The sequence below is a fragment of the Pyrus communis genome, chromosome 2 (genome assembly GCF_041283825.1).
Source record: "Pyrus communis isolate YQ-2024b chromosome 2, ASM4128382v1, whole genome shotgun sequence".
NCBI lineage: Eukaryota > Viridiplantae > Streptophyta > Magnoliopsida > Rosales > Rosaceae > Pyrus > Pyrus communis.
The window spans coordinates 26,057,982-26,085,809 of record NC_142566.1 but is presented as its reverse complement, the minus strand read 5'-3'; the positions used below and the strand labels follow the sequence as shown (position 1 = coordinate 26,085,809).

General features: G+C 38.2%; 4 protein-coding genes across 12 annotated transcripts in view; 2 read left to right on the top strand and 2 right to left on the bottom strand.

Moving 5' to 3' along the window:
* Positions 1 to 527: 527 nt before the first annotated feature.
* LOC137746589 (sugar transport protein 14-like) lies at positions 528 to 3,583 on the top strand. Its single transcript, XM_088689764.1, has 4 exons — positions 528 to 805; positions 1,589 to 1,911; positions 1,986 to 2,615; positions 2,829 to 3,583. Exons 1-4 carry the CDS (start codon positions 667 to 669, stop codon positions 2,976 to 2,978), a joined length of 1,242 nt encoding a protein of 413 aa, XP_088545890.1. The 5' UTR covers positions 528 to 666; the 3' UTR covers positions 2,979 to 3,583.
* A 270-nt stretch (positions 3,584 to 3,853) lies between these two features.
* Positions 3,854 to 7,025, bottom strand: LOC137748330 (CRS2-associated factor 1, chloroplastic). Its single transcript, XM_068488472.2, has 5 exons — positions 5,951 to 7,025; positions 5,607 to 5,734; positions 5,238 to 5,463; positions 5,010 to 5,137; positions 3,854 to 4,905 (listed from the first exon to the last, which is right to left on the bottom strand). Exons 1-5 carry the CDS (start codon positions 6,801 to 6,803, stop codon positions 3,919 to 3,921), a joined length of 2,322 nt encoding a protein of 773 aa, XP_068344573.2. The 5' UTR covers positions 6,804 to 7,025; the 3' UTR covers positions 3,854 to 3,918.
* A 390-nt stretch (positions 7,026 to 7,415) lies between these two features.
* LOC137747419 (putative glycosyltransferase At3g07620) lies at positions 7,416 to 11,434 on the top strand. Of its 2 annotated transcripts, none has more exons than XM_088689751.1 (5): positions 7,416 to 7,691; positions 7,982 to 9,123; positions 9,211 to 9,341; positions 9,601 to 9,955; positions 10,116 to 11,434. In XM_088689751.1, the coding sequence occupies exons 2-5, from the start codon at positions 8,245 to 8,247 to the stop codon at positions 10,782 to 10,784; spliced, it is 2,034 nt and encodes a 677-aa protein (XP_088545877.1). In that variant the 5' UTR covers positions 7,416 to 7,691; positions 7,982 to 8,244; the 3' UTR covers positions 10,785 to 11,434. The 2 variants fall into 2 exon arrangements, with proteins under 2 accessions (XP_088545877.1, XP_068343624.2); XM_068487523.2 differs by having other exon boundaries at positions 7,589 to 7,691; positions 8,266 to 9,123.
* Positions 11,435 to 11,817: 383 nt separating this feature from the next.
* Positions 11,818 to 27,828, bottom strand: part of LOC137746979 (putative disease resistance protein RGA1) — a 31,551-nt gene continuing 15,540 nt past the window's right edge. The window contains exons 1-14 of one of the 8 annotated variants that reach the window (XM_088689715.1): positions 20,052 to 21,466; positions 15,940 to 18,268; positions 15,623 to 15,831; positions 15,457 to 15,500; positions 15,167 to 15,343; positions 14,699 to 14,980; positions 14,150 to 14,252; positions 13,577 to 14,004; positions 13,034 to 13,128; positions 12,846 to 12,963; positions 12,523 to 12,727; positions 12,309 to 12,434; positions 12,163 to 12,228; positions 11,818 to 12,070 (exon numbers count right to left, since the gene is read on the bottom strand). In XM_088689715.1, coding sequence (XP_088545841.1) covers positions 15,824 to 15,831; positions 15,940 to 18,268; positions 20,052 to 21,194 — 3,480 coding nt within the window. In that variant the 5' untranslated portion in view covers positions 21,195 to 21,466 and the 3' untranslated portion in view covers positions 11,818 to 12,070; positions 12,163 to 12,228; positions 12,309 to 12,434; ... (7 more) ...; positions 15,457 to 15,500; positions 15,623 to 15,823. Of the gene's footprint in view, positions 12,071 to 12,162; positions 12,229 to 12,308; positions 12,435 to 12,522; positions 12,728 to 12,845; positions 12,964 to 13,033; positions 13,129 to 13,425; positions 14,005 to 14,149; positions 14,281 to 14,698; positions 14,981 to 15,166; positions 15,344 to 15,456; positions 15,544 to 15,622; positions 15,832 to 15,939; positions 18,269 to 20,051; positions 21,467 to 27,828 lie in introns of those variants that run through there. The other 7 variants (XM_088689724.1, XM_088689717.1, XM_088689713.1 and 4 more) reach the window with 7 other exon arrangements.

Below are 27,828 nucleotides of genomic sequence, written 5' to 3'. Positions count from 1 at the left end.
TTTTTTATGAGTATTATGAACATGTTTCTTATATTAATGCACTGTTTTGGAGACAATAACACTATGAGCGTTTGTCAAATTATTAATTTGTTAGAGAAAATAACAATAGTAGTACATGCTTCAAGAAAAAGATTAACTTAGCTACTTATGAAGACAATAACACCATATGACATTTCTCATGCATACAAGTGAGAGGAAAAAATAAAATTGAGGATAAAAATTAGTGGGAAAAAATAGAGGGAAAATTTTGTTTTTATTTTTTATTTTTTTTTATTTTCAGTTTTTTAATCATTTTTAAGAGTTAAATGACTTAACTACCATCACATGTTGTGCACATGGTCTCACTTAACAGAAATACGGATGAAATATATGAAAAACTAACGGTAGGAGCAAATCGGCTAAAAAAATTAGTTTGATTCCTTAATTTTCCAATAGAAAAGTTCAAGGAGGAAATCGAAAATTAGGTGAAAGTTTAGGGGGTAAATCGACAGTTTACTCGTATATAGACACAAACACACACACACAGAGACACTTCTGCTCCTCTCTATGTATATATTGTCCTTGTTCCCCAGCATTCAAGCAAGCCAATAGTTCTACTGCCATAACTGACATATTAGAGAGAGAGAGAGAGAGAGAGAGAGAGAGAGAGAGAGAGAGAGAGAGAGAATGGCAGGAGGATTTGGAGGTGGAGTAGTATCTGAAAGGGCTCATCAGTATGAGTACAGAATTACTGGGTATTTCGTCTTTGCCTACATTGTTGCAGCTCTTGGAGGCTTCCTCCTTGGCTATGATCATGGTGTTTCAGGTCAGTTTTCTTCCTGGTCTATTCAAAATTTTAAATAGATTAGATTTTTTATTTATTAGGTAGTAATTTTCACTCTCATTTTCTTTCATATGCACTCCTCGTTGTTTTTCTAGCATTTGGATTGAATAAATTAGAGGAGAATTGAGTGACGGGACTGTAAAAATCATTATCTTCTGATCTGCCATATATCTGTATTTCCTAGCATCATCATATCCTGTGAACCGGATTTGTTTGACTGATGCTTAGCTTCAGTACTAATGTTTTTATAGAACTAATTTGAGAGATTAGGGGAGGTGTCTGAAATATGAAATTTTGAGTGTTCATGGACATATGAAGAGAAAGATGAAGACTTTTTTATGTTTGTTCAAGAAAAAAAAAATTATCAAATGATGATATAAGGCTTTTATGGTATATTTCAAAGTAATAGATAGACATTTTTTTCACTCTTGTATTATTTGTCACATGATTGTGATTTTCACGCTCTCGTTTTCTCTTTGAGCTTCTCATGTTTCCATCCCTTGATTCTCTGTTTATTTATTCAATTCAAAGGCTAGAAAAAATGGATTGTTGCAACAAAACAATGCAATCATTTTCCTTTACTAAATTTCCAAATTGCCGCAAAAATCTTTCAATGATATACCTTAGTTGCAACAAACCATCAGTGATGTGCTCCTCACCTAACATTGGAGCTTATCCTTTCCATGATTCCCTTTTGATAAAAATAGACAGAAGTCTTTACAAATTAAGAGTTACCATAACAAGTTACTCTCTGGTAAATTTCAGGTGGAGTGACTTCCATGGATGATTTCTTGAAGGAATTCTTCCCCAAAATATACAGAAGGAAGCAATTGCACCTCAATGAGACAGACTACTGTAAATATGATAACCAAATTTTGACACTCTTCACATCCTGTTTGTACTTTGCGGGCCTCATTTCTACATTCGGAGCTTCTTATGTTACCCGAAACAAAGGAAGAAAGGCAAGTATTCTTGTTGGAGCAGTCAGCTTGTTTTTAGGAGCAGTCCTGAATGCTGCTGCAAAAAACATTGCAATGTTGATCATCGGACGAATATTACTTGGTGTTGGCTTTGGATTTGGAAATCATGTAAGCTTAATGCTATGCTATTCGTCGACCTCTAATTTCTAATTTACTAACAACTTTCTTGTTCTGTAATCCAGGCAGTTCCCTTGTATCTCTGGGAAATGGCTCCTGTGAAAATTCGAGTAGCAGTTAACCAACTTTTCCAGCTGACAGCGTGCTTAGGCATCCTGATTGCTAACTGGATAAATTATGGAACCGATAAAATCCATCTGTGGGGTTGGCGATTGCCTCTTAGATTATCTACAGTCCCAGCAGTTCTTATGTTTGTTGGGGGTCTTTTTCTTCCTGAGACCCCAAATAGCCTTGTAGAGCAAGGCAGGTTAGAAGAGGCAAGAACTATACTTGAGAAAGTGAGAGGTACCAAAAAAGTTGACGCGGAGTTTGCCAACCTGGTTGATGCTAGCAATGTAGCTCGAGCCATAAAGAACCCGTTTAGGGATCTACTTGCGCGAAAAAATCGCCCCCAATTGGTGATAGGGGCCTTGGGAATCCCTGCATTCCAACAGCTCACTGGCATGAACTCGATCCTCGTCTATGCACCTGTCATATTTCAGAGCTTGGGATATGGATCGGGGGCAGCTCTGTACTCATCTGTCTTCATAAGTGGAGCACTTCTTGTTGCTACATTCATTGCAATGGGTTATAATGATAAGTTTCGTAGAAGAGCTTTCTTCTTAGAAGCTGGAACTGAAATGATATGCTGCTTGGTAAATCCTCTTACTTTAATTACCTGAATGCCTATAACTGGGATGCCACTGCGGCAGTATTCCAAATCAATCAAGTACTGTCGCATGGGAAAGTTATAATACACGCCAGTATTTGATTAGCTTGGGATGCCGCCACATTGACATCCCAATGGTACGGAAATTTTTCTCCGGACTTCAAATAAATTACTCACTAGAATGTCTGAATTTACGCAGGTTGCTGTGACCGTAACCCTAGCCCTGAAGTTTGGACAAGGAGAAATCCTCCCAAAAGGGATAGGAACCTTCCTTGTTATCGTCATATGCATATTTGTTTTGGCTTATGGAAGGTCTTGGCGTCCTTTGGGGTGGTTAGTTCCTAGTTAGCTGTTTCCTTTAGAGATGAGTTCGGCTGGACATAGTGTCGTTGTCTGTGTCAATCTCCTCTTCACGGCTTTGATAGCGCAGGGCTTCCTCGCAGAGCTTTGCCATCTTCAATATGGGATTTTTCTGCTGTTTGCTTGTTTGATAATCATCATGAGTACCTTCATCTTCTTCCTCTTGCCAGAGACAAAGCAAGTCCCCATAGAAGAAATATATCTTCTGTTTCAGAAACATTGGTTTTGGAAAAGAATAGTAGGAGATGGGGGGCAAATTGGACCCAATGGGAAGCCAAGCCAACCAGATGGGAAGTCTGGAGCACAAGTTTAGAATCAATCTCTCTCTAGCTAGTACATAAAACATTGTTCTGATTTCTTTTCCATAGTCTGTTTTCTGAAACCCAGTTCTATAGATAATTAGGGATTAGTTTCAACAATTTTCATAGTTTTAAAGAATTGATATCATCTAGGTGTTGGATAAGTCCCTAAGTCATAACTAAAACGTGGAAGAGTCTCGTTCTTCTGGACACCATGTGTTGATTTGATATTAAGAGCTGTGACTGAAACATTAAAAGCACATTTATAAATCTCCACCCTTGATATCAAATCAAAGTGTCGAAATATGGAAATGCCATATGGGATGGGTGAAGTATGCATAACCTTTAATTCGGGTGATTCGTGGTACCACAAGATGCTCTAATACCATGATAAATTTTATGAGTTAGTCGAATGGCCCGTTACCAATCAACACCGATATTGTCCCCAACTTCCCGATTCTCACCTCTGCAGTCCAATACATGTGGGGTTTTGTGTTTTCAAGACTAAAATAACAGAAATTGAAAACTGAAATGGGAAGTGAAATAAGATGGAGAGGAAGTCATGTGAGATAATGTGTCATATTTTATCACCAAAAGCTGTGTTAACATTCATAAATACATCTCAGGGACTCATGCTAATAGCTTAGCAAGTTCATCAACTCTCAAACTTCCCTGTGGTACAACATTATCTAGTATATTTTCACCAAAATCTCTTGTCATTTTAACTTTACTCCCCTTCTTCTGAATCTTCTCACTTCCTCTCTTCACAGAAACTGTTATCTCTTTCACTTCTGAATCCCCAGCATATTGTTTCACAACCTTTACTCTCTTTAAAACTGCTACTTTCTTGCGTCGTTGATGCTTAAACACCGGGCCAGGGGGAGCAGACTGCGCTAAGGCAACTGACTGTTGATAAATAATATCGGCATCCAGGGATGACTCATCTAAAATAAGTGCACTCCCACTACCAACAGCTTCATTCAAGAGTAACAGCACATTTTCTGTACAAGGTGCACTCAATTTCGCTGGCTCACTATGAATTTGTGAGCCTACTGAAGCTTCTTGAGGATTCTCGTCACTTCCAGGACCTACTGTTATGGAATCCAACCTGGTTTCGGCGCTTCCAACAGGCACTGCCATGGTCCCAGACCCCATTACTGCAGTTGGTGATGCTTCATCAGCACAGCCTGCTTTAGCCAACATGGGATCAATTTCAGATGTAAGCGGTGTAGTTTTTGACTTATCATCAGCACAGTGGATATTGTCTTGCAATGTTGAGCTGTTACTGGCATTCATTTTAGCTTCTGATTCATTGTTTATATAGCCTTCAACATCTGAAATGGGTTTGTTTTCAGAGGTTCCTCCAACGGTAGAAGCCCCATCAACTGTGGCATGTGGCTCAACATATAGTGATGGCGAGAGATCCTCACTTCCCTCTGCCCCCACAACTTCAGAAGTACATGATGTTGATGCAATTGAAGTTGAATCATCAACATAAGATTCGTTGACTTCCTTGAGATCACTCCCTAGATTTGGAAGAGAAGACTTCCATTCCCGTCCTCTCCACAAAAGAATGTGCTCAAGTTCAAATGACATTAACACACAAGGGACAAGATCCTGCATTCACATGGCAAAGAATATTGCTCAACATGCTTTGTTATGAAAATCATCATGACTTGAGAAATGTTTTGTTAAACAAAGAAACTATAAATTTAGCATACCTTAAGTTTAGCACCTATTTTTCGGTAGTCACTCCCATTCATCCCCTGACAATTTATTCGAACTAGCTCACACTCTTCGAAGGCCTCTCTGACATTTTTTACCAATTCAGAGTACACACCATTTTTCCCTGTTAAAATCAAACAACACATTATCAGTTTACTTGAGGCCAAACCTTAAACATTCTTATTGCCATTCAACAGATTAAATTCAAGGCATAACCACGTTACCAAGCTTGCATATTGGTATCAGATTCCGTCCCTTCTTACGCATCTCAGATGCCTCTTCTACTGTTAGACCCTCGGGAGCCCGCTGAACCAGTCTAGGATATACAGGAGTGATAGGTCTCCAAAGCATGAGAGGAAACTTAGGACGAGTTTTATAGTTGTAGTTTCTGCCTCGGAAAAGGTATATCACTCCACCTTTCCTGTAAATGATCTTCCCTCCAGTTCTTTCCTGTCAAATAATATATGATCCAAGAATAATTAACTTAAAAGAAAAACTGGAAGTAAAACACAAGGACGAGCATATTCAACTAAACTGGAAGCAAAACACATCCCCAAACATATCCATTCAGAAATCAGCAAGGAGAAACGAACCTCTAATTGCTCGCACACGTTCTCCATATCGACTGTACAAACACCTTTGCATTTAATCTTGCACACTCTCCGGCGCTTCCAGTGAGCATGTATGTTATCCAACATGTTGTGGGTCAAACCATCTCTACCTACAAATTCCAAATGAACTGAATCAGTAACCAGAAACTCATAACCTTTCTTACTCTTTCCTGCATTTCGAAGCTCTAAAGTCAAAAACTTTCATCAACGAAAACCCAAATCGAACGCTCTCCAATTTCACAAATCTCATTAAGAAGCAATCAAATGAATCAAAACCCAAATGAAGGCTATAAAAAACAAAGGAAGAAGATTATCTATAGATATACCCATATTCAACTGCCTCTTGGTTTTGATGCACCCTTTAACTAATTCCTTAACTTCCTCAACTGTCAGCGGCTCCCCCAAAATCTCTTCTCTGGACTTCACATACTTAGGACCCGACCCGGCCAAATATGGACCCGGAGATTGCACCGGCTTGACCCCCTTCTTGTGCGGCGGAGGCAGCTGGAAAGAGTCGAATTCCTTCAGTTTCTTCTTGCTTGCTGGCAAGGGGGCCCGACCCGTCCATGGCCGGTCCATCGTGGTGGGCCCAAATGGCACGAACGGCGGTTCCCGGAGCTTAATGGGCTTGAGTTTAGGAGTCTCGGTGTAGCTGTACTTGAATTCAAAAGGGGCTCCGTCGATGACGTAAGAAAGGCCGTCGTCGCCGATGGAAATGTCGGCTTTTCTGTCGACTGCCGGCTTTTTCTCCCTCAAAATTTTCGAGACCTTCGTGGGTCTTATGATTCGGCGAAATGCCGGGTGCGAATCGTTAGGGTTAGGGTTTTTGGAGTACTTGGATTTCTTGCCTGGGATTGAAGGGCTCGAGGGATACGACGGCGTGCCGATGGATTTAAATGTTTCACTACTCGTGGTGGCGTTGGCGGCGGCGATGGTGTCAGTGGCAGAGTCGGAAAGAGTGGCAATTCTGGTGGCAGACTCGAATCGGCGCTCCCGGCGAATATCGTCCTCGATTTCTTGCTGGGCCCTCCGGCGCTGGTTGAATTTCTCGGCGTTGGCGTTGTTCCACCGCGCGAATCGGACCTCCGTTGGCGGGCGGTGCTGGGCCGGGTTGTGGGTAGGGCTCGGGTTCAATAGTGGCGCGAAAATGGGACAGGAAGTGGGCAAATTTAGCGCCATTTCTTGCTGGGGTCCTCAACTTGAAGCCGAAAGCTTCAAACTTTTAGCAGATAGGAGTCCTTTTGCTGGGTTCTGGATGCATATCAGTTAACGACGTCGCAGCAGCTGACAGTAGGGGGCTTTCAAAGTGAGAGTTTTGCAGGGAAGAACTGAGAGAGAGAGAGAGAGAGAAGGGGGGGGGGGGTGGCTTAAGGTTTAACTTGGCGCTAACTGCCAACGGCCATGTCCCTTCGAGCGCGACAGCTAATTGAACGACATGCCGTTTGACGAAAACGTGGCTTTCACCGTAGTAATATGCAACAGCAAGGTTACTTTCGGAGTCCCCGTCAAACCCCTCATTTAAGGGCATGTTTGGTTCCTTCGTAGATTCCATTTTCCGTTTTTGAAACTAATGATTACTATTACCAACTAACTTAACTATGTTTATAACTTTTGAAAACTATAAATTAAAAGAATACCAAACATCCCCTTAGCTACAGTACTCAAAAACAATGATTGATCCTTTCTATTTGATCTTGTAAAGTGTTTAAATTAATATCTGTAGCACTGTGTGTTTTAATTTCTGAAAAGGATTCTCTCTATCTTATCTATCACATTTTCTTTTTTTTATTAGAACGATTACGATTAAACTACTTTAAACATATTGATACAAAAAATGTGTTTCCTCTTGCCAATGTAGACGTTTTTTCAGTGCGTAAAACTGAAGGATGACGAAAGAGTGGCTTCATAGTAAATACTACGAAACAGAAAGGGTTTTTTAGCTGTACCCTGCCGTTTCCGCTTCCAGCGTGTAGTATTCTGAGATTATAATAATTTGGCCAAGCAGTAGCAGAAGCTGAAAGGCTACAGAGATCTCTTCTGAAGTCGGAGCTCCCCCATTCATTCAAGGTACTCAATACAACCAGTGATTCTAATTCCTCATTTGATCTTGTAAAGTCTTTAAATTTATGGGCGGTTTTTAAATGTTTCCTGTTCTGAAATCTGAATTTGGAAAAGTTATGTAATTTCTTGATGGAATGCATAAAGATTTCTGGGTTTTTGTGGTAAGTGTATAATCTTTCTTCCAGCTTTTGAAGTGTGTTCAAAACAGTGAGTCTAATCCTCATTTGGTTTTGCAAAGTCCTTAAATTTATGGGTTTTTTTTTTTTTTTTTTTTTTTTTTTTTTAATTTAATATAGTGGGTAGGCTGCTACTAAAAGGACGAACCCAAGCTAAACAAGCTCCCGCTTTGCGAGAGTGGGGAACGTCTATTGCGCCCTTATCTTTGCTTTGTAAAAGTGCTATTTTCTCGACTTGAACCCGCGACTTTTGAGTCACCTTTCCGTTGCGTCAAGCCTCGTTGCAAAAATCCTAAATCTTTTCCTGTTTTGGATTTGGCAATATTTGTGTAATTTCTTGATGGCATGTATTAAGTATATGGATATCATAGTTTTTGTGGTAAATGTATAATCTTTTGTTTCAGCTGTTGTGCATTTTGTATGATATGGATACTGCTGCTGCTCGAACCCAGAGATTTTGGAACATTGGAATCCGGAGACTGCTGTTAATAATCGGCGGGGCGGTTGCCGTTGTAGTTGTATCCCAGTGTTTTGAGCTTTCCTATGACACAACTTTTTTCTTTTTCCCTGCTGATATTGGTTCGATTTCAACAGCCACAATGTTTGCCAATGTTGGTAGCTCAAACATGTCAAAGTCTGGCAAGTTTAGTGTTGGTGGTGTAGAGGGCCTGGTGGTTAATGACACTGAAGTTTCCGATTCGGTGGAAGAATCTGGGCATGGGAATGATACGAATCAACAGACCTGGGTGTATGGATTAGCACTTGGTAATGACAGCAGTTCTACCGGGGAGTCCATGTTAGAGAATAATGTAACACTTGGAAAGAGTTATCCCGTGGGAACGGGTGGAAATGAAGATGGAGTTTTTTTCCGGGGAAAGACTCGAGATTTTAAAAATGGTTACTTACAGACAGCTGATGAATCAGCTGACAGTTACAGGGAAGACAACGAGCCTGGAATCAGCTTTGGTTTAAAGGTTAATGAAGTTAAAAATGAAGTTGGTCTTGTGCCAGTTGCATCACAGGAAATCTCTACAAAGAGTCCGGAAAACTTGAATGTAGATTCAAACGGCAATGTCGAACAAAATATAGAAACCCAAATTGATCACCAGAAGATTGAGCTACGGCAACCTGTTTCAGTCACCTTGGATGATAATTCTACAATGACTGATATATCTGTACTAAGGAAGTGGAACCGACGACCAACATCAATATCACAGATGAACTCATTATTGCTTCAAAGTTCTGTTTCTTCTCGTTCAATGGTATGAATTTAATTTTGAGGTTCCAATTTGGGAAACGAGAAATGAGTTAGATTTCCAGATCCTCACTTGTACTTTTATTGGCATTAGCAACTGCGGAGGTACTCAGCACGTGATCGTGAACTACAATCTGCAAAACTGGAGATTGAGAATGCTCCCATCATAAGGGACAATGCAGGACTTAGTGCTTCTGTTTTCCGAAATCTCTCCAAATTTATTAGGTAAGCCCAATTTGTCTGTCCACTCCGTATATGCATCTAGTAAATGCTTATATTGTTTTCTCTTTATGATTGCTTGTAAACTGCTTCAATTGTGTCTGTATATAAATATGGTGCTTTTCAAATATCTGCTTCACGTTGAAGCTTATCGTCTCTATAGTCTATACAGATATGGAATCCTTCGAGAGTAAACAATTTGAAATGTAGGCTTCTTTTTGGAAACCCGTGACAATCTTGAGATTTTATTTGTACTCGACTGCAGGAGTTATGACTTGATGGAGCACATGCTCAAAGTTTACGTCTACAGGGAAGGTGAAAAGCCGGTATTCCATCAGCCTTTGATGAGAGGAATCTATGCCTCAGAAGGATGGTTTATGAAACTAATTGAAGGAAATAAAAAATTTGTTGTGAGGGACCCCAAGAAAGCTCATTTATTCTATTTACCCTTCGATTCGCATATGCTAAGGTTGACTATTCCTAGACACTCTATCCATGGTAAGAGTAAGACGGTCCTAGAAGAAGTTTTGAAGAGCTACGTTGGGTTAATTTCTAGAAAATATCCTTTCTGGAACAGAACAAAAGGGGCAGATCATTTTCTTGTTGCTTGTCATGACTGGGTATGATTCTCATGCATCAATCTAGTTTCTATTTCATACTGTCAAAGTCGCTAATCTTTCTGGTCTTGTCTGTCTATGCTGATGAGATGAGGTCCTATGGATTATAGACTATCTTCAATCGATGCCTTAATCTAACACATCCTTGTAATTGGAATTTCAGGCCCCCAAGCTCACAAAACAGTGCATGCAGAATTGCATCAGGTCTCTTTGCAACGCTCATGTCGATAGAGAATTCGAAATTGGCAAGGACACCAGTCTACCTGTGACATATATACATTCCGTGGAGAATCCTCTTCAGGATCTTGGAGGAAAACCTGCTTCAGAAAGATCTATCCTGGCCTTCTTTGCTGGGGGTTTGCATGGCTATCTCCGACCAATCCTGCTACACTACTGGGCAAACAAAGAACCCGACATGAAAATCTTTGGCCCAATGCCGCATGATATTGAAGGCAAAAGAATGTATAGGGAATACATGAAGAGCAGCAAGTATTGCATATGTGCCAGGGGTTACGAGGTCCACACACCTCGAATAGTTGAGGCCATATTCTACAAGTGCGTGCCAGTCATCATATCGGACAGTTACATGCCTCCTTTCTTTGAAGTATTTAATTGGGAGGCATTTGTAGTTTTCATACAAGAGAGGGACATCCCCAATTTGAGAAACATTCTGCTCTCAATCCCGGAAGAGAAGTACCTTACAATGATGTCGAGAATAAAGATGGTGCAACAACATTTCTTCTGGCACAAGAAACCCAAGAAGTACGACTTATTTCATATGGTACTTCATTCAGTCTGGTACAACAGAATTCTTCAGTTAAAAACCAGATGAAGATGGGAGTTTCTTCAGGTTCTTTGATAATAAAATGGAAGACTGGTGAGTGCAGATAAAAAGGTTTCTGTAAAACAGCAGCAAAGAAAGAGATACACAGAAACCACACTGACTCTACTTCATCTTTTGCCACTGAAATTGAATTTGAAGCTGACAGAGGGATTCGTTCAAGTACAAGGAAATGGTCGTCGGATTGTCATTTATGTTGTGTCCACCTGGCCAAGACAACACGGCTGCAATGCTATTCACCCTGCCGGATAGGGATCCTGCTCAAAGCTTCCTTTATTAACTGTAAATGGGGTGAATTCAGTCGTGTACTCGGCAATTTCAACTCCGGTAGCGAGGACGTGTGTAAATGACCAATGGTTAGGGCCGGCCTAATCAGCTGCAGGTTTCGACCTCACAGGGTTCATAAATCTCTAAGGCCGGCCTGGCCAGCGACGTCATAATATTCACCTAAGGAAAACAATAATCTCTTGATCGAAAGTTTTTATTTCTGGTAGGACTGCATGTAGAAGAAAAGTGTACAACAACAATAATATAGAACTGGACCGAAAGGGGGAATATGATGCTGATGGGTCCGTCTAAAATCATTCTGCGCAGGGATTTTATTTACGAATGAAGGTGGAGTCAATCGTTAACATATATTTGAACATAACATTTCGTCCCAAGGCACATTTTTCTTTCAAATATCAAAAGTATGGACATCCAACTAAAGTTCAATAGCATTTACAGTTAAAAGAGAAACTGCAAAAAATAAAGACTACGCAGAGTACGTCGAACAAGTGATACAAGGTTCAATATGAAGGGAGGCAAGAGATGTACGGTTCCCCAACCAATCTGGTAAAGCCTCCAGTCCACTAAAATCGTGTATCTTCAAAGTTGTTAGAGAAGTACCCAAGTGCTGAATTTGCATGGGCAGAGACTCGAGCTTAGGCGACCCCCACAAGTCTAATCTTTCGAGTTGTGATGGAACTCGAAGGTTGAAAATCAGGAAAAGAATCGACCTCCTCCCAAAACGCACCGATTGACATCTTTTCAAACCAGTCAGGGAGTGTAATGATCAAAATTCTAAGAACACGAAATCTGAATATACTCGGGATCAAGATACCCCACTGTGCCCATGACCGATGCCACAACATGAGTCTCATTGTCACTAGGGAAAACCATGGACAGATCGAAATCTACTATTTTTGCATCCAAGTTTTCGCTTAAGAGAATGTTGGCAATCTTTACATCTCTATGCAGAATACGTGAATTGCATCCTTTATGCAAGTAATGTAGCCCTGTGAGCAAAATTTTACAACGTACATAAGTTGAATTAGGCACATGAACTTGCACAAATATATTAGCGTACGAACTAACACGCAGCACCAACCTAACGCAATATCTAATGCGATCCAATGTCTCATATCCCAAGTTACATGTGAGCTTCTATCTGCATCTGCAACCATTAACGTGACACTTCAATATTTTGAAACCCTCTGATGGAGGACAAAGCTTATAAAACATAGAACTACATACCTGAGAGATATTCTCTTAGGTTTCCGTTAGGCAAGTACTCGTATATAAGTGCTAAGTTGTCGGTATCATCACAGTATCCAATAAATGAGGCCAAGTTTCTAGATGGATTCTCATCAGGAGCTCAACCTGCAGCGATAAGGAACTCATCAATCTCTAACCAACAAGACAAGGCATTTAACTTGCATTCCAAGGAATTAAATTATAACTGTCAAACCTCTGTTTGGAACTCCCTAACTCCTTGCAATGACGATGGAGAAAGTATTTTAACCGCAACTTGAGTGCCATCTTTCAAGTAGCCATGGCATACAATCCCAAATCCTCCTTTCCCGATTTTAGCTTGAAATTTTTCGGTGTATTCTAAGTGAACTGGGACTTCTTTGATGCTACAGGTGTGTAGTTATGTTTTTCTCCATCTGCAGCTTAAGCAGACAAAAAGATATGAGTTCTGACAAAGTGGATAGGATCATAGGAATACCACTAAACCATAGTAGCAGCGTTGGTTCTAACTGAACAAGTATCAAGCGTATAAAATGGTACCTGGTTTTCCTTTTCTTCTAAGCTTCCATACGAATATGAGCACTATAACTAGAAGGAGGGCCACTGCTGATAGTTATGATCCAAGTATTGGAATAAATTGCACTTGCTTGAATCCGAGCTAAAAAAAGAACTTATAAGCAGGTAGAAAATATAAATCTGAAGGATGCAATACCAAGGAAAATGCTAACCTATTTGGCGCTCTCCATGAACGAAACTTGCCAGAGCAGTAGGATGACAAAACCAGTTGAGATCTTCATCTCTCTGTCTCATTGCAGGCTATGAACTACCCTGTATTTAAAACGTGCGACAATGTCCTGATCAGAAAAACAGAAAAAACGTATATGACAGTGTGGATTTGTAATTTCATGCTGCACAACTTGCACAATACATACATGATTCTTATTACATGGAGATGCCTAGTCTATGACAATCAATGGATCATGAAATGTTCATACTAAGAGAGCAATTTGGTCAGGCCAACGTATTTTCCAGTCAAAGCATTTCAAACATTGTTCCTGTTAGGGTATGTGGTGTCATACAAGTCAGGCACACAGCCAAAAGTATTGGAACAAAGTGATTAAGTCGAAGAGAATATGGATATCTACTAGTATTTATCCTACACTGATTCACTGCACAACAGATCCACACCCATTTTTAAACCACCAAATTTTGAACATGGGATGAATGAGATAGTTTGTAGGAACCAGCAACGGTAAAGCCTAACTAGCTACCTAGCATGGTGCTGTCATGGAACCTGCATTTGTGGAATCTGAACATATGGAAATCACTCTAGGTGAACTCTGGTATGGTGAAATCGTAACACAAGTTTCTTCATTTGAGCCTGGAGTTCTTTCTCGATGCCTAGACACCTCCATTTCCAAATACTGTGTTAGTTGACACAGCACAAAACCCATGGTGGCTCTATGTTGGGAGGTGGAAGTTGTGCATGCCATTGCTGTTTATAAGGCTTTCCAAACTGAATTCACACTGAAATCTCCTAAAATCCTTCGATACAAAATAGTTGTAAAATCCCTATGCTGGAACTCAGGATTTACCCGCTCCACTATGTGGACAAGATTATCACTTTCTACGATTGCAGGTTGTCCAGTTAAACTATAAACGTCAAATTTCTTTATTCAACTGTTGATAGTTATAGTACCTGCAGACCAAAAAATACTAATCATAAACCACTCATTGTTCATACATTTGTATTCATAACATTATAAAAAAGAACTTATAAGCAGATAGAAAATATAAATCTGAAGGATGCAATACCATTCGCTTTTGTTAAAGAAAATACTAACCTATTTGGCGCTCTCCATGAACGAAATTTGCAGAGAGCAGTAAGACAGAGGAAACCAGTTCAGATCTTCATCTCTCTTTGTCTCATTGCAGCCTATGAACTACCTGCCATTTAAAACGTGTGATAATGTCCCTATCAAAAAAAACAGAAAAACGTATATAACAGTGTGGATTTGCAATTTCATGTTGCACAACTTGCACAGTACATACATGATCCTTATTACATGGAGATGCTTAGTCTGCGACAATCAATGGATCATGCAATGTTCATACTAAGAGAGCAAATTGGTCAAGCCAACGTATTTTCTAGTCAAAGCATTTCAAACATTGTTCCTGTTATGGTTATGTGGTGTCATACAAGTCAGGGACACAACCCAAAGTATTGTACCAAGGTGATTAAGTCGAGGACAATATGGATACATACTAGTGTTTAGCCAACACTGATTCATTGCACAACAGATCCCACACCCATTTTTAAACCACCAAGTTTTGAACATGGGATGAATGAGATAGTTTGTAGGAACCAGCAAAGGTAAAGCGTAACTAGCTACCTAGCATGGTGCTGTCATGGAACCCGCATTTGTGGAATCTGGACATACGGAAATCACTCTATGTGAACTCTGGAATGGTGAAATAGAAACACGAGTTTCTTCATTTGAGCCTGGAGTTCTTTCTCAATGCTTTAGATACCTCTGTTTCCAAACATTGTGTTGGTTTACACAGCACAAAACCAATGGTGGCTCTATGTTGGGCGGTGGAACCGTGGAAGTTGTCCATGCCATTGCTGTTTTAAGGCTTTCCAGACCGAATCCACACTGAAATCTCCTAAAATCCTTCAAAATAAAATAGTCGTAAAATCCCTTTGCAGGAATTCAGGATTAACCCACTCCACTATGTGGACAAGATCATCACTTTCTATGGTTGCAGGTTGTCCAGTAAAACTATAAACATCAAATTTCTTTATTCAACCATTATAACATGATAAAAAAGTGTAACAGAACAAGGAAATTTGAACATACTCTGGATCAAGATAACCAGCTGTGCCCATGACCGATGTCAGCACCCGAGTCCCATTATCACTGGAAAAAACCATGGACAGACCGAAATCTGCTATTTTCACGTCCAAGTTTTAGTTGTGCTGCGTTTGCTCTCCTCTCTTAACGCAATTCTCTTACTGGATTCCCTTGTTAAGTGAGCTGAAATACAAATCCAATTTATCTGTGATTAACGTATTCTAGATAACTTGACATGATTATTTTCGAGGATGAAAGATGGAAGAAAGAAGTTACATATTAACTAAACAGATTACCTTCCACAAAATTGGTCTAATAAAACCGTGTTAGTTGGGTGAACCTGCACACAGTGAGATGAAACACAACCCCGTAAAAAAGCGTATCTGCACCATAACAATCAAATGGAACTAAGACAAGAAAACAGAACAAATCGTGAATTACTGTTTCGGGAAAGAAACCTACTCTTGACTGTCGGAAATGTGAGAAATGTTGCTTTTTCTTTTAATTTAGAACGGAACAGAAAAAATTGTACCGGCTTCCCCACTGCCGTAGATACTTGAGATTCCCACAGCTGTGAATAGATAGATCGTCCACACACGAAAGGTTGCGTAATCACTCTGGCAAGAGCCCTTTGAATCATCAAGTGACAATGATTCCGATTCTTCACCGGACTAATATCCGTTTATTGCAGAAAACGAGAGTAAGTGAACAATATTGGACAAAATATACATGGATAATTGATTGGAAATCAAAATAAGGGCTCCAAAAATAAAAATTACCTCTGATATGAGCAATCTTTGGCCATTCTGGGCCGTCCTTGGCGCATCTTTCTCTGAGACGGGGACAGACATAAATCTCTAGCTCATGTAATTTGGTTAGGCGTTGCATAGCTTCGACCGTAGGCAGATACAACAGATTCTTACAAGAGGAAATTTTCAAATTTGTAAGAGATGTAAGGTCGCCCAACCACTCCGGAAGAGCCTCCACACCTCCGAAATAAGAAATGGACAAAGATGTAAGAGAAGTAGAGTGTTGAATTGGCTGAGGCAGAGACTTGAGCTTAGGCCACCCGTACAATTCTAATTCTTCCAGTTGCGATGGGACCTGAAAATCCGGGAAAGAATCGAGCTCCTTGCAGAAGTAACCGATCGACAAGCTTTTCAAACGAAATAGAGAGTGCAGCCCCTTGGGCAAATATTGTAATTTCCCACAATTAATAATACGTAAATAGGAAAGAGATTGCAAGCTGGACAAATTGTGATCCGCCAAAGATATCAAATTGTGGCAACCATTGACATCCAATCTGGTAAGAGCTGTGCAGGATGCAAGCCCACTCGGTATACTTGTTAATCCATCACAACTGCTAATACCAAGCTCAGTGAGGGACGTGAGGTTGTCTAAACTGGGAATAGCCTCAAGATTAGGACATCTCCGTATAGACATTTTCTCAAGAGAGGCGGGGGTCGGTAGCCCAGGACCCGACAAGGTCCTCAAATTTGGACAACCAATGATATCCAGTGTGCGAAGACTAGTACAGGAATGGAGGCCACTCAGTATACTTGTGAATCCATTGCATCCCTCAATTGTCAATTCACGGAGGGATGTGCAACCGTTTAAAGACAAATCCTCTTCCTGCTGCTGCTGCAGCTGGAGAGTAGTGCTGGTCGTGGACTGTAGATTTTCCGACTCCTCAAGAGACGTACATCTTTCAATAACCAATTTGCAGAGCGAGGGCAGACTGTGAATTGAAGTGCATCTTAGCTTTGGGCAACCACGTAATTTCAACTCCTCAAGAGATTGGAATTGTGCAATTGGAAAGGATTCTAGTTTGGGGCATTGCTCAATGGAAATCCTTCCAAGATTCGGCAACTGTCCGAGTGGTGGGACCGCTTCACATTCTCTCCAACCGATTAACTTAATCTCCGTTAAATTAATGAGCAACGAATCACTCATCATCCATGATGCAAATTTAGTACCCATGAAGTTCTCAATCGTCAAGCTTTTTAAGTTGGAGTGCGGTTGGAGTCCTTCAAGAATATCCTCGTCAAGATTCGCCAAATGGTGCATCCCCCAGTCTAATTCCAATTTTTGTAGGTTTGCTTTTCCCACTAAATTTGATTTCATTGCTTCTTCCTTGTCTCTCACATATTTCAATGCTCCAATAACTAGTTCTCCTTTCAATTCATTTAACCCACCTAGCTCATCAAGTCTATGACGCCTCGCTCCATCCAAAATAAAAGAAGATAGCGTTTGCAGATGAGTCAATCTTGTCATCCCAAATGGAACTTCAATGTACTTATCGAAATAAACATGTCTCAAGTTGATCAAATTTTCTATTTCCCTAGGAAAATTTCTAAGAGTCCATGTCCCTGACATTCTTAACGTCTGAAGATTATAGAGTTTGCCAATAGATTTTGGGAGTTCTTTTATTCTCGTATTAGAAATGTTGAGATACCTCAAGTGTTTCAACTTTCCAATTGAGCTGGGCAAATCCTCTATTGTAGCCTCCTCGGATAAATTCAACATCCATAAAGCTCTAAACCTTTGGAGGATGTTACCAGGGACCTCCCAATCAACAAACAACGATCGCAATCTCCTAACACTCCCTTGTGGAATTCTTTCAAGTGTCGTGGAAGAAATTCGCCCAACATGCTGAATCTCAAGTGCATCATCCATCTGGTCGGAGTCACCCATCAAGCTTTCAGATTTAAATACTTCCTCTGCAAGATCATGCACAAGATCGTGCATCTTGCATTCGGTAATAACACCGTACTCACCTTCTATGGCATCTTGAAATAAGGAGTTTTGCAATATAATATTAAAATATTCATTGCCTATATCCTCCATGCTCATGTTGGGAGAGGAATGGAGATATCCTTGAGCCATCCAAAGCTGGACCAAGTTATCTCGTTCAATTTTAAAATCTTTTCTAAACATTGAACAATATGCAAAACATTGTTTCAAGAATGACGACTTCAAATTATCAAAACTTAACTTCAAAACCGACATGATTTTCTCCTCTTCATTTGGTAATTCCCATATCTTACTTTGTAGAATTGACAACCATTCACGTGTACTACAGTTAGAATGCATAACGCTTCCCAAAACCTATTAACAAATAAATTAATAGTTTAATACTTGATTAGATCAATTAAATACAAGTGTTAGAATAAAATCATCATGTTTATAACTTAGTAATTGAAGAGTTCGTAAAGGCCGTAGTTTGAAAGAGCGTTTTGTAAAGGGGCGTGCTATCCACACACTTCTTTTTACTTCTCATACACCTCTTGTTAATTTATGTCCGTTAATCTTCTTCAATTATCCGATCCAACAATCGAAAACTAAAAAGGTGTGGAAGAAGTAAAAAGGGATGTGTGGATATCACACCCCTTTGTAAAATGCAAGCTATTCCTAGATTAAGAGTACTGTTACTTAACCACTTGTCTTATTTCTTCACCCACTATCAAATTTAAAAATGAAGTTTTTGAAATTTAGTCCTTAAATAAGATTGAAATCTAATAACAATAAAATAATAATAAAAATAACTTTAAAAAAAAGATATGAAGTGAAAAAAAAATAAAAAGTTCACAAATAAAATGGAAATAAAAAATGAAGATTAGGAAATATCAAGTGGGCGGTGAAGATGGTTGTGTCTACATCATGACAGTCTACACCATTTCAGCAACCTTCACGATGTTTGCTAATTGAGTTGTAGGGTGAAGTTAGTGGTTATGCGTTGGGTTTGGAGGTGATGGCCTGATATGGGTGGTGGTGACCGTTACTTGGTGGAGACCATGCTTCCATTAATTTCTATTGATTTTGGAGACAAAGTAAGCCCTAGATAATTTAACAGAAATTTAATTTTCGATAGGTTTGATACTTGTTTGAAATGTTTAAAAAGGTTGAGACCAATTTGGAATGACACTAAAAGGTTAGGGGGTTTAGGTACATTTTTTTTTTTTTTGAATTAACGATATTATCTACACTAAAAGGGTGAGGGAATAGGATAAGCCTCACAATGGGTTAGCAATAATGTGATTCAAATTCGCTTTTGGCAAGAATTAAACCTAATATCCCTCACTTACAAGTAACGAAGAACCACTAGACTGGAATACTAAGTGACGAGAGGTTTTAAGTACTTAATTCTAAATTCTAGATTATATATTGATTTTAGTCCTTTTACTAGATATTTAATGTCTATCTTCGTTCTAAAAATTATCCTCATAAATATTTGATTTTATGCTTAACTTCATCCAATTATAAATGAGAAAATATTTCCAAAAAAAAAAAAAAAAATATTAGAAATACAAAAAATATGCAAATCCATAAGTGTATCTAAATATACTAAAAGATGTACTAAATGTTTGTACCAAAATGTACATTAATGTACTTAAGTGTATGTAGCAAAATATTGTATGAGTTGATGTACCTACTTTTTTGTATCAAAATATATAAAATGAATTAATGTAACTAAATGAAGAACGTAAAGTATATCGAATTATATTGTTTAAAAAAATTAATGTACCTAAATATATATATCAAAAATATTATCATGAATAAAATGAAAAGATAATTAAATGCATTAACATAATGTGAACACATGGTATTACTATTATAGATAGGAGGAAAAGACTAATAAAACCTCAAATTATAAATAATAAGTGAGGTAATTAAATGTATTTTGACTTGGATATTGAGTAATGGGACTCGAATTAGACTATAATCTTACACAAGGTATTAATATAAGAGTAACCTTTTTCAACGATTAATTAAATTAAATCTTACACCCAAAAAACGCCCACCCATCCTTCTATTTCAATATTTATGTTATTAAAATAGAATTTCAAATACATAACAACAAGGGGAAATATAATAATATATCAATGCATACCTTTGCCACCAATGGTACACCAACACACTTTTTAGCTATGTCCTTTCCAACGCGCTCTTGATCTGAATCTAGAGGAAAAACATTACCATTTGATAATGCTTTACTCTTTATTATGGACCAACAATCCTCCACTGGTAGGAACTCCAAATCACACCTAGGCATTGTCTCCATGATTGATGCAACCTTAGCACTGCGGGTAGTAACAAGGGCAATGCTTCCGGGGGCAGAATTGAGTCCAGGCAAACAACTCTTAAAATTGCTCCATAAATCCTCATCTTCATTCCAAACATCATCGAGTATCAGAATATATCTCTTCCCTGTCAACCTTTCTTTGAGGTTATTCAGCAATGCTTCCCGACGTTTAAGTCCAGCGTTTTTTGGGTCGAGCAATTCAAGCATCCCATCTAGAAGCAAATTGACCTCAAAAGTGTTGGACACACACACCCACAATTTTTCCTGAAAATGTCTACCGATAGCATCATCGTTGAATATTGATTTTGCCAAAGTCGTCTTTCCGAGTCCCCCCATTCCCACAATGGCCTTAACCGAAAGGTTCTTTTCCTGATTCTTGGACTCGATCAACGTTGCAATGATATCCGACACAACCTTCTCCCTTCCGATGATCTTCTCATCATGACCCAAGCTTGAGACGGTTTCTCTGTTCCCCATACCCGGAAGGGTTGGATCTACTCTCCTTGCAACTAAGCCAATGTAAGATGCCTTACTCTTGAGAACCGCCAGTGACGCACTGATGTTCTTAATCTTGTGTGCCATCTTTTGACGAAATAAAATGGGATTGGAGAGCGAAAAGAAGTTAAGTACCTTCTTCTTCATGTGGTCTTGAATTTCTACTTTACGCCGGAGAACTTCGTAGTTGATGTCCTCCAAGACTTCATTGGCATCATGAGCTACGTCTTTCAGTTTCTTGACCCAGTTTCTGACTGCCACGCCCCGATTCTGTGGCTGGTGGGCAACATCGCCTAAGTACTCTTGAATTTCCATTAACGATTCAGAAAGCTCAGTTACTTCTTTTTCGAATCCTCGGAAAAGACCGATTTCTTGAGCAGCAAGTGAAGCGACCGACTTCAGTATTCCCTCCACTGGAAAAGTGTAGAGAACTTCTAGCATCTCTACAGGATCCATACCCACCCGATAAGGGGAGATTAGAGAGAGGAATGCAGAGAATGGAGAGAAAGCCAAGGAAGGACACAAGAAGAGGGGATAAGTTGAACGAAAGGCTTAACAATAATTCAAGAAAATGTGGTATAAGAAGAAGGGACCCCTTATAATTGACGCCACTTTACACGTGTGAGCGTGAACATAATCTTCAAGAGTGGAGTGTGGTCCAGCAATATAAACCTAAGATTACTTGGCTGCTGAACGTTTCAGCAGGATCTCCTGCTTACATCCAATCCCAGGTGAACATATGTCCAAATTTTATTAAAAGAATCAAAACTTGAACACGTGTTCATCCAAAATTAGGTGTAAGCAAAAGCCCCTGCTGAAACGTTCGGCAGCCGAGCAGCGTTCATATGAACCCATCTTATCAGCAAAGATTCTTCCTATACAACTTTAGTCAATAGTGGAGGCCAACCTTAATAAAGTAACGAGGATTGAATTGAAAAGATAAAAAAGAATATCATGTTATTTAGTATTATGATCTAGTGGTATTTTTTTTATTTGTAAGTAAGAGATATTAGGTTCGATTCTCGTCAAAAATAAAATTGAACAACATTATTGTTAAGCTCACATCCTTTCTTTTAATGTAAGTAATATCGTTTGTAAAAAATAAAAATAAAAAGGACAAAATATAAACCCATTTTGTTAGCAAAGGCCCACTATACAATTTTCACATTTGAGGTTTTCTTTTGAAGTATTTAGTGAGTTTTTATATATTGAAATACTTTTTGACAAAAAAATTACGGGAATATTTTAAAGACTTTAATTTCGACTCTTTAAAAACTTTTTGTCTCTATATTTAGAGATTGTACTATTATAAAGACTTTGTTTAGGTTCTTTATTGGAGATGTTCTAACAGGATAAAAAAGCGAAAGCAGAGCAAGACCACATAAATATAAATTCATCTTATTTGCAACCTCTTTCGACAATTTTAGACGATGGTAGAGACCCAACTTTAACAAAGTAAACTAAAAATATTTATAAAAAATAAGAACAACTTCATTAGTACATTTAAAAGTGTATGTACAATAAGGAGATTCAAATTAAATACGTATTCGTTCTTTAGTACAAGAGTCATGAGATAAAAAAAAGCCTCCAAGTAATTGTTAAAGATTGGAATTCACGGAACGACCATACAAATTCTACATATGTCATTCGGTTTACAAGTTGATCACTACGTGTACTTTCAGTAATATCTTGTTTAGAATTTGTTTGGATTTGCAGATCCTCCATCTTCCAAGATAGAGGAAAATTTTCCAACACTGCCTTCCTTGTAATTGCTGTAATGAGATGAGTTGTTGTTTTCATGAGGCAGGTCCTTAATGAATCCTACAGCCACTGGACCCTTGTCCCACATGAATCATGTTATCGGTGGCACCATTGTGTTTGGCAATAAATAATTAATGGTGGGGTTGGGAAGAAGGGAAGGATTTATGCACTTAAGGCAGTGGATTAATTGATCGCCATCGTACCATACATCTCGATGATTATATTGATATAACAAGAAGGAAGTCGAACGAAATACCTAAGTTAGAATTCACAAGCAATTTGAAACCCATTAAAAATCGAGAAAATCTCAAAATCTAGTGATTGAATAATATAAAAGGGGTAATGTTAGGAAGACCATCTATTTGAACTGTGGTAATGCTAGGAAGACTATGTATTTAAACTATGTAACATGGTTGTTGACAATTGAGTTATTACATAAATCTTAATTAACATGCTTATTTTTTATTGGTGACATACTAGATTCCAAATAGCACAACAATGCAGCAAGCGGAGAATCCTTCGTAGTAGCATCATGCAGAATTACGTACAATAATTTAAGTATCAAACAAAATGTAAACTTCATTGTGGAACCAACCATGGTGAATGAAATAATGACATAAAAGTAAATAAGAAAGGAGCTTGACCTAATATAGATAATTCATATCCAAAATGTCCTTACGATTAAAACCAAGTTGTAGCAAAGAGGTTTTCATTAAACCCCTCTAAAATTTATTGATTGAATAATATATAAGCTCACAACTCTAACACTTAGACTTAATACAAAATTACTGAAAATAATACCCTAAAATTTTAGAATGCTGATTTAACTTGGTAAAAAGAGAGTTTGACTTAAAAAGCTCAGACATCACAACAAAGTAGTGGGTTGAATTTGTGACATTGTTCTTTTTGAAACACCGGTTCTACACATAAATATCATCGTGAATTAACGATAACAACCAGAATTCTCCTTTAAAGCAGCACGGGCAAGTTCATGAGCAACATGGTACTTGGTTACATGAGAATATTTCTTTCTTAAAATTGTGACATATCACGACTTTCCGTACTTAAGAATTTTTTGTGTACCAAATGATTTAGATTGGTGCAATGATCAATTAAAACACTTCGAAAATTCGGCCAGTGTCCGAGTGGTGGGACTGCTTCACATTCTTCGCACCTGTACAGGATAATTTCTATTAAATTGATTGGCAACAAATCACTCATCATCCATGATGCAAATTTAGTACCCATGAATTTCTCAATTGTCAAGCTTTTTAAGTTGGGGTGCGGTTAGAGTCCCTTAAGAATATCCTCGTCAAGAAAATTGCCATTTCCTTTCTCGAGAGGGACCAACCGCCAGCTTAAGTCCAATTTTCGTGGGTTTGCTTTTCCCACTAAATTTGATTTCATTGCTTCTTCCTTGTCTCTCACATATTCCAATGCTCCAATAACTAGTTGCCCTTTCAATTCATTTAACCCTCCTAGCTCATCAAGTCTGTGATGCCTTGCTCTGTCCAAAATAAAAGAAGGTAGCGTTTGCAGATGAGTCAATCTTGTCATCCCAAATGGAACTTCATGACACTCATCAAAATAAACATGTCTCAAGTTGATCAAATTTTCCATTTCCCTAGGAAACGTTTTAAGCCTCCTTGCTCTTGACATTCTTAACGTCTAAAGATTATATAATTTGCCAATAGATTTGGGGAGTTCTTTTATTCTTGTCCTGCAAATGTTGAGATGTTGGAGAACAATTTAAAAACAATAAAATAACAGAAATACAGAGCTGAAATACTTATACTTTATTATTCAAAAAATACTTGCAATACAGAATGCAATAACACAATAATTACAAAAAATTAAAATGATACTAACTTGAATGAATTGAAGGTAGAGGCTAGCGCAAACGCTATGTCCTTCGAACAGTATTTCCGTCCCACTTGTGTGCTTGTGGTTCTACAACGTTTGCTCGACCAGGATACAACTACCTAATTCTACAACCCGCACTGGATTATAGAACTCTAGTGAATTGCTTTGTGTGTTTACTCTCTGGAAATTTTGTACGGAAGACAAAGGAGAAGAAAAAGATAAATGATTGATGGAAATGAGGACTCCAGTTATATACGCTCTTTCATACCTCTTCAAACACCTTTTGGATGTATCTGAAGCTATACAACTCTTTCCAAAAAGATACAACTCTTTCCAAAGAGTTGTGTCTATTAATCAAAACGTTTTTAATTAATTTAATTAAAAACTTAATTCGAAATTAAAACTAATTGATCAGATTAATTTTAATTCCTTGGCCCTAAGTGCCCCAAGGCCCAAGGCCCAAGGCCCTTGTCTTGATTAATTTATATTAATATTATAGTATAATCATCAAGCCTAATCCACACAACCATAAGGCCCAAACCTTCAATCCATTTCCAAATAGTCCAAGTTCTAATTACTAAGAAAAAGGAATAAGCCTATATAAAGGCTATATAAAGGCTAGTGAAAAAATACTGTTGACCAATGTGGGACAACAGGGTCTCAAACTCCAACAATACCCCACATTTGAGACGACTCTTTGGTCCTAGACACACTAAGATACGAGAGTAAACAATAGATGTGACATACATCAGGAGATGTGTCTTTTGGACTTGAACCTACCTTAGTATATACTTATCGGATTTACTAGATGACGCAGTGAATATAAAATCTTGAACTGTTCATCTCCGCAGTAAATCAAGACAATAAGCAAAACATATGCCACATTTACACATCACAAATTCATACGTTTGTGTTCTTTTTGGTCCTGAACAAATCCTGGATTCATGAGAGCTTTAGAGAATGTAGCCATGTAATTCTCATAAATGCGACCCCACATTTACTCTCATATAAGTGATATTGATTAAGAATAAGCTGCTACTATTCCACTTGATTTACAAATATCAATATCATTAAACAAATGTATCCTACATCATCAGCAGTCACCACACTTCTTCCATCATAGGAATGGGTATGTAAGTGTGTTTCTTCTTGAATCTAGCCAAACCAGTTTGCCTATTGAACCTAGACCATGGGATCTCCAATCAACTAGGTTAGGTTTCCGTTTGGCAGTTTCATTATACTCTATTGGCTTTAAACCCATTCCCCTCGATGTGTGCTTAACTTGCTCTCTAGACAAACCTTTAGTAAGCGGATCCGCAATATTATCTTTTGACTTAACATAGTCAATAGAAATTACACCACTAGAGAGCCATTGCTTAATTGTATTATGCCTTCGTCTAATTTGTTTAGACTTCCCATTGTATACACTAATTTTAGCTCGATATTGTGCAGCTAAACTATCACAGTGTATACATATTGCCGTTACAGGTTTAGGCCATATGGGAACATCCTCCAAAAATCTCTTAGCCACTCAGCTTCTCCTCCAGCCATATCGAGAGCTATAAATTCCGATTCCATAGTTGATCGGGCTATGCATGTTTGCTTAGAAGATTTCCAAGATATTGCTGCTCCTCTCAAAGTAAATACATATCCACTTGTGGATTTTGTATGATTACTATCCGATATCCCATTCGCATCAGTAAATCCTTCAAGCACAGGAGGATACCTTGTATAATGCAATCCATAATTCATTGTGTGCTTTAAGTATCTCAATACTCGAATTAAAGCTTCCCAATGATCATGCTCAGGATTGCATGTATATCTACTCAGTCTACTCACTGAGTATGCTATATCAGGCCTTGTACAGTTCATAATGTACATAAGACTTCCAATAACTTGTGAGTATTCACGTTGAGATATAACATCACCTCTATTTTTCTTAAGTTTGCTATTAGCATCAAAAGGAGTAATTGCATCTTTACTTTCCAAATGACCATATTTTCTAAGTGTAGCTTCTATATAATGGGACTGAGTAAGAATATATCCTTCTTGGTTTCTTTCTATTTTTACACCAAGAATCACATCAGCTAATCCAAGATCTTTCATATCGAAACTTGATTTCAATATCTTCTTGGTCCAATTTATTATCTCTTTGTTAGTTCTCATTATAAGCATATCATCTACATATAAACACAACATAACGCAAGCATTATTTTGAGTTTTTGTGTAGACACACTTATCACACTCGTTTATCTTAAAACCGTGTGTTATCATAATATGGTCAAATTTTTCATGCCATTGCTTTGGAGCTTGTTTAAGCCCATATAGTGATTTCACAAGTTTACAAACTTTCTGTTCTTAACCTTTAACCACAAACCCCTCAGGTTGTTCCATATATATTTGCTCATCTAAGTCTCCATATGGAGTGCATCTATAGCAATCAACAGTCTTATTGACGTAATTCTTGTTACAGGCGAGTATGTATCAAAGAAATCCAAACCATGTTTTTGACGGTATCCTTTAGCTACCAACCGAGCCTTATATTTGTCAATTGTACCATCAGGTTTTAATTTCTTCTTCAATATCCACTTGTACTGATGCGAGATTTATACGCACACAAATTAAACCCTCTTTTTATCAATTGTAGTAAGTATGTAAGTAGGGATCGTTCTAGACCGGGGATTAGGAGGGATTGTTAACCACTTGGATTTGACTCAAAAACGTAAAATAACAATATGAAACACTATACTAGACTCAAAGAATGCAAAACTAAACTTTAAAACACTAAGACAAACCAAAAGACTCAAAACAACACAAACACACTCAAATCTGCCTAAAAACCACTTTCTGGGCAGATTTGAAAACAAACACAAATTTGGACGAAATTAAGTAATAACTTGACTCAAGAACGTAAAAACACAATATAAAACACTAAACTAACTCAAAGAATGTAAAACTAAACACTTAAAACATTAAAACAAACCAAAAGACTCAAACATCACCCAAAACACTCAAAACTGCCTTAAAATCACTTTCTGGGCATTTTTGAGCACTTTGGTGAATTTGGAAGAATTTTGGGAAATAAATTGAATCAAAATACTTAAAAACACAAACTAAGACACTTTCTAACTAAATTGGACAATAAAGTAAAGGGGGATTGATTTTGGATGAATTTGAAATTAAAACAGAAACTTGGAAATAAAACAGATTGTAAAACGAATTTGATGGAATAGAATGGATGGGAACCTAGCTAAGGGGTTCATCTCCACACATGTTATACTTGCATAATAAAATGATTTTCAATTGTATTTCAATAAACCATGAATTCCCAACACCCCAAGTTAACCGTGATGCACTAATTAACCTTCAAATCTTCCTAACGTTATTGAATTGGATGATGCATGCGACAATTCAAAACATTCCCCACAAGTCCTCAACATGAATGCATAGAAGAGGTACAAGCAAG

Bases quoted from the DNA above. Each gene is read 5' to 3' on its own strand.
- LOC137746589 (XM_088689764.1), top strand. From the start codon at position 667: ATGGCAGGAGGATTTGGAGGTGGAGTAGTATCTGAAAGGGCTCATCAG. The intron at 806-1,588 runs GTCAGTTTTCTT...GGTAAATTTCAG, and splicing joins CTATGATCATGGTGTTTCAG to GTGGAGTGACTTCCATGGAT. The intron at 1,912-1,985 runs GTAAGCTTAATG...TCTGTAATCCAG, and splicing joins GCTTTGGATTTGGAAATCAT to GCAGTTCCCTTGTATCTCTG.
- LOC137748330 (XM_068488472.2), bottom strand. From the start codon at position 6,803: ATGGCGCTAAATTTGCCCACTTCCTGTCCCATTTTCGCGCCACTATTG. The intron at 5,464-5,606 runs GTTCGTTTCTCC...ATTATTTGACAG, and splicing joins ACGTGTGCGAGCAATTAGAG to GAAAGAACTGGAGGGAAGAT. The intron at 5,138-5,237 runs GTAACGTGGTTA...TGATTTTAACAG, and splicing joins GATACCAATATGCAAGCTTG to GGAAAAATGGTGTGTACTCT.
- LOC137747419 (XM_088689751.1), top strand. From the start codon at position 8,245: ATGTATAATCTTTTGTTTCAGCTGTTGTGCATTTTGTATGATATGGAT. The intron at 9,124-9,210 runs GTATGAATTTAA...TATTGGCATTAG, and splicing joins CTGTTTCTTCTCGTTCAATG to CAACTGCGGAGGTACTCAGC. The intron at 9,342-9,600 runs GTAAGCCCAATT...ACTCGACTGCAG, and splicing joins AATCTCTCCAAATTTATTAG to GAGTTATGACTTGATGGAGC.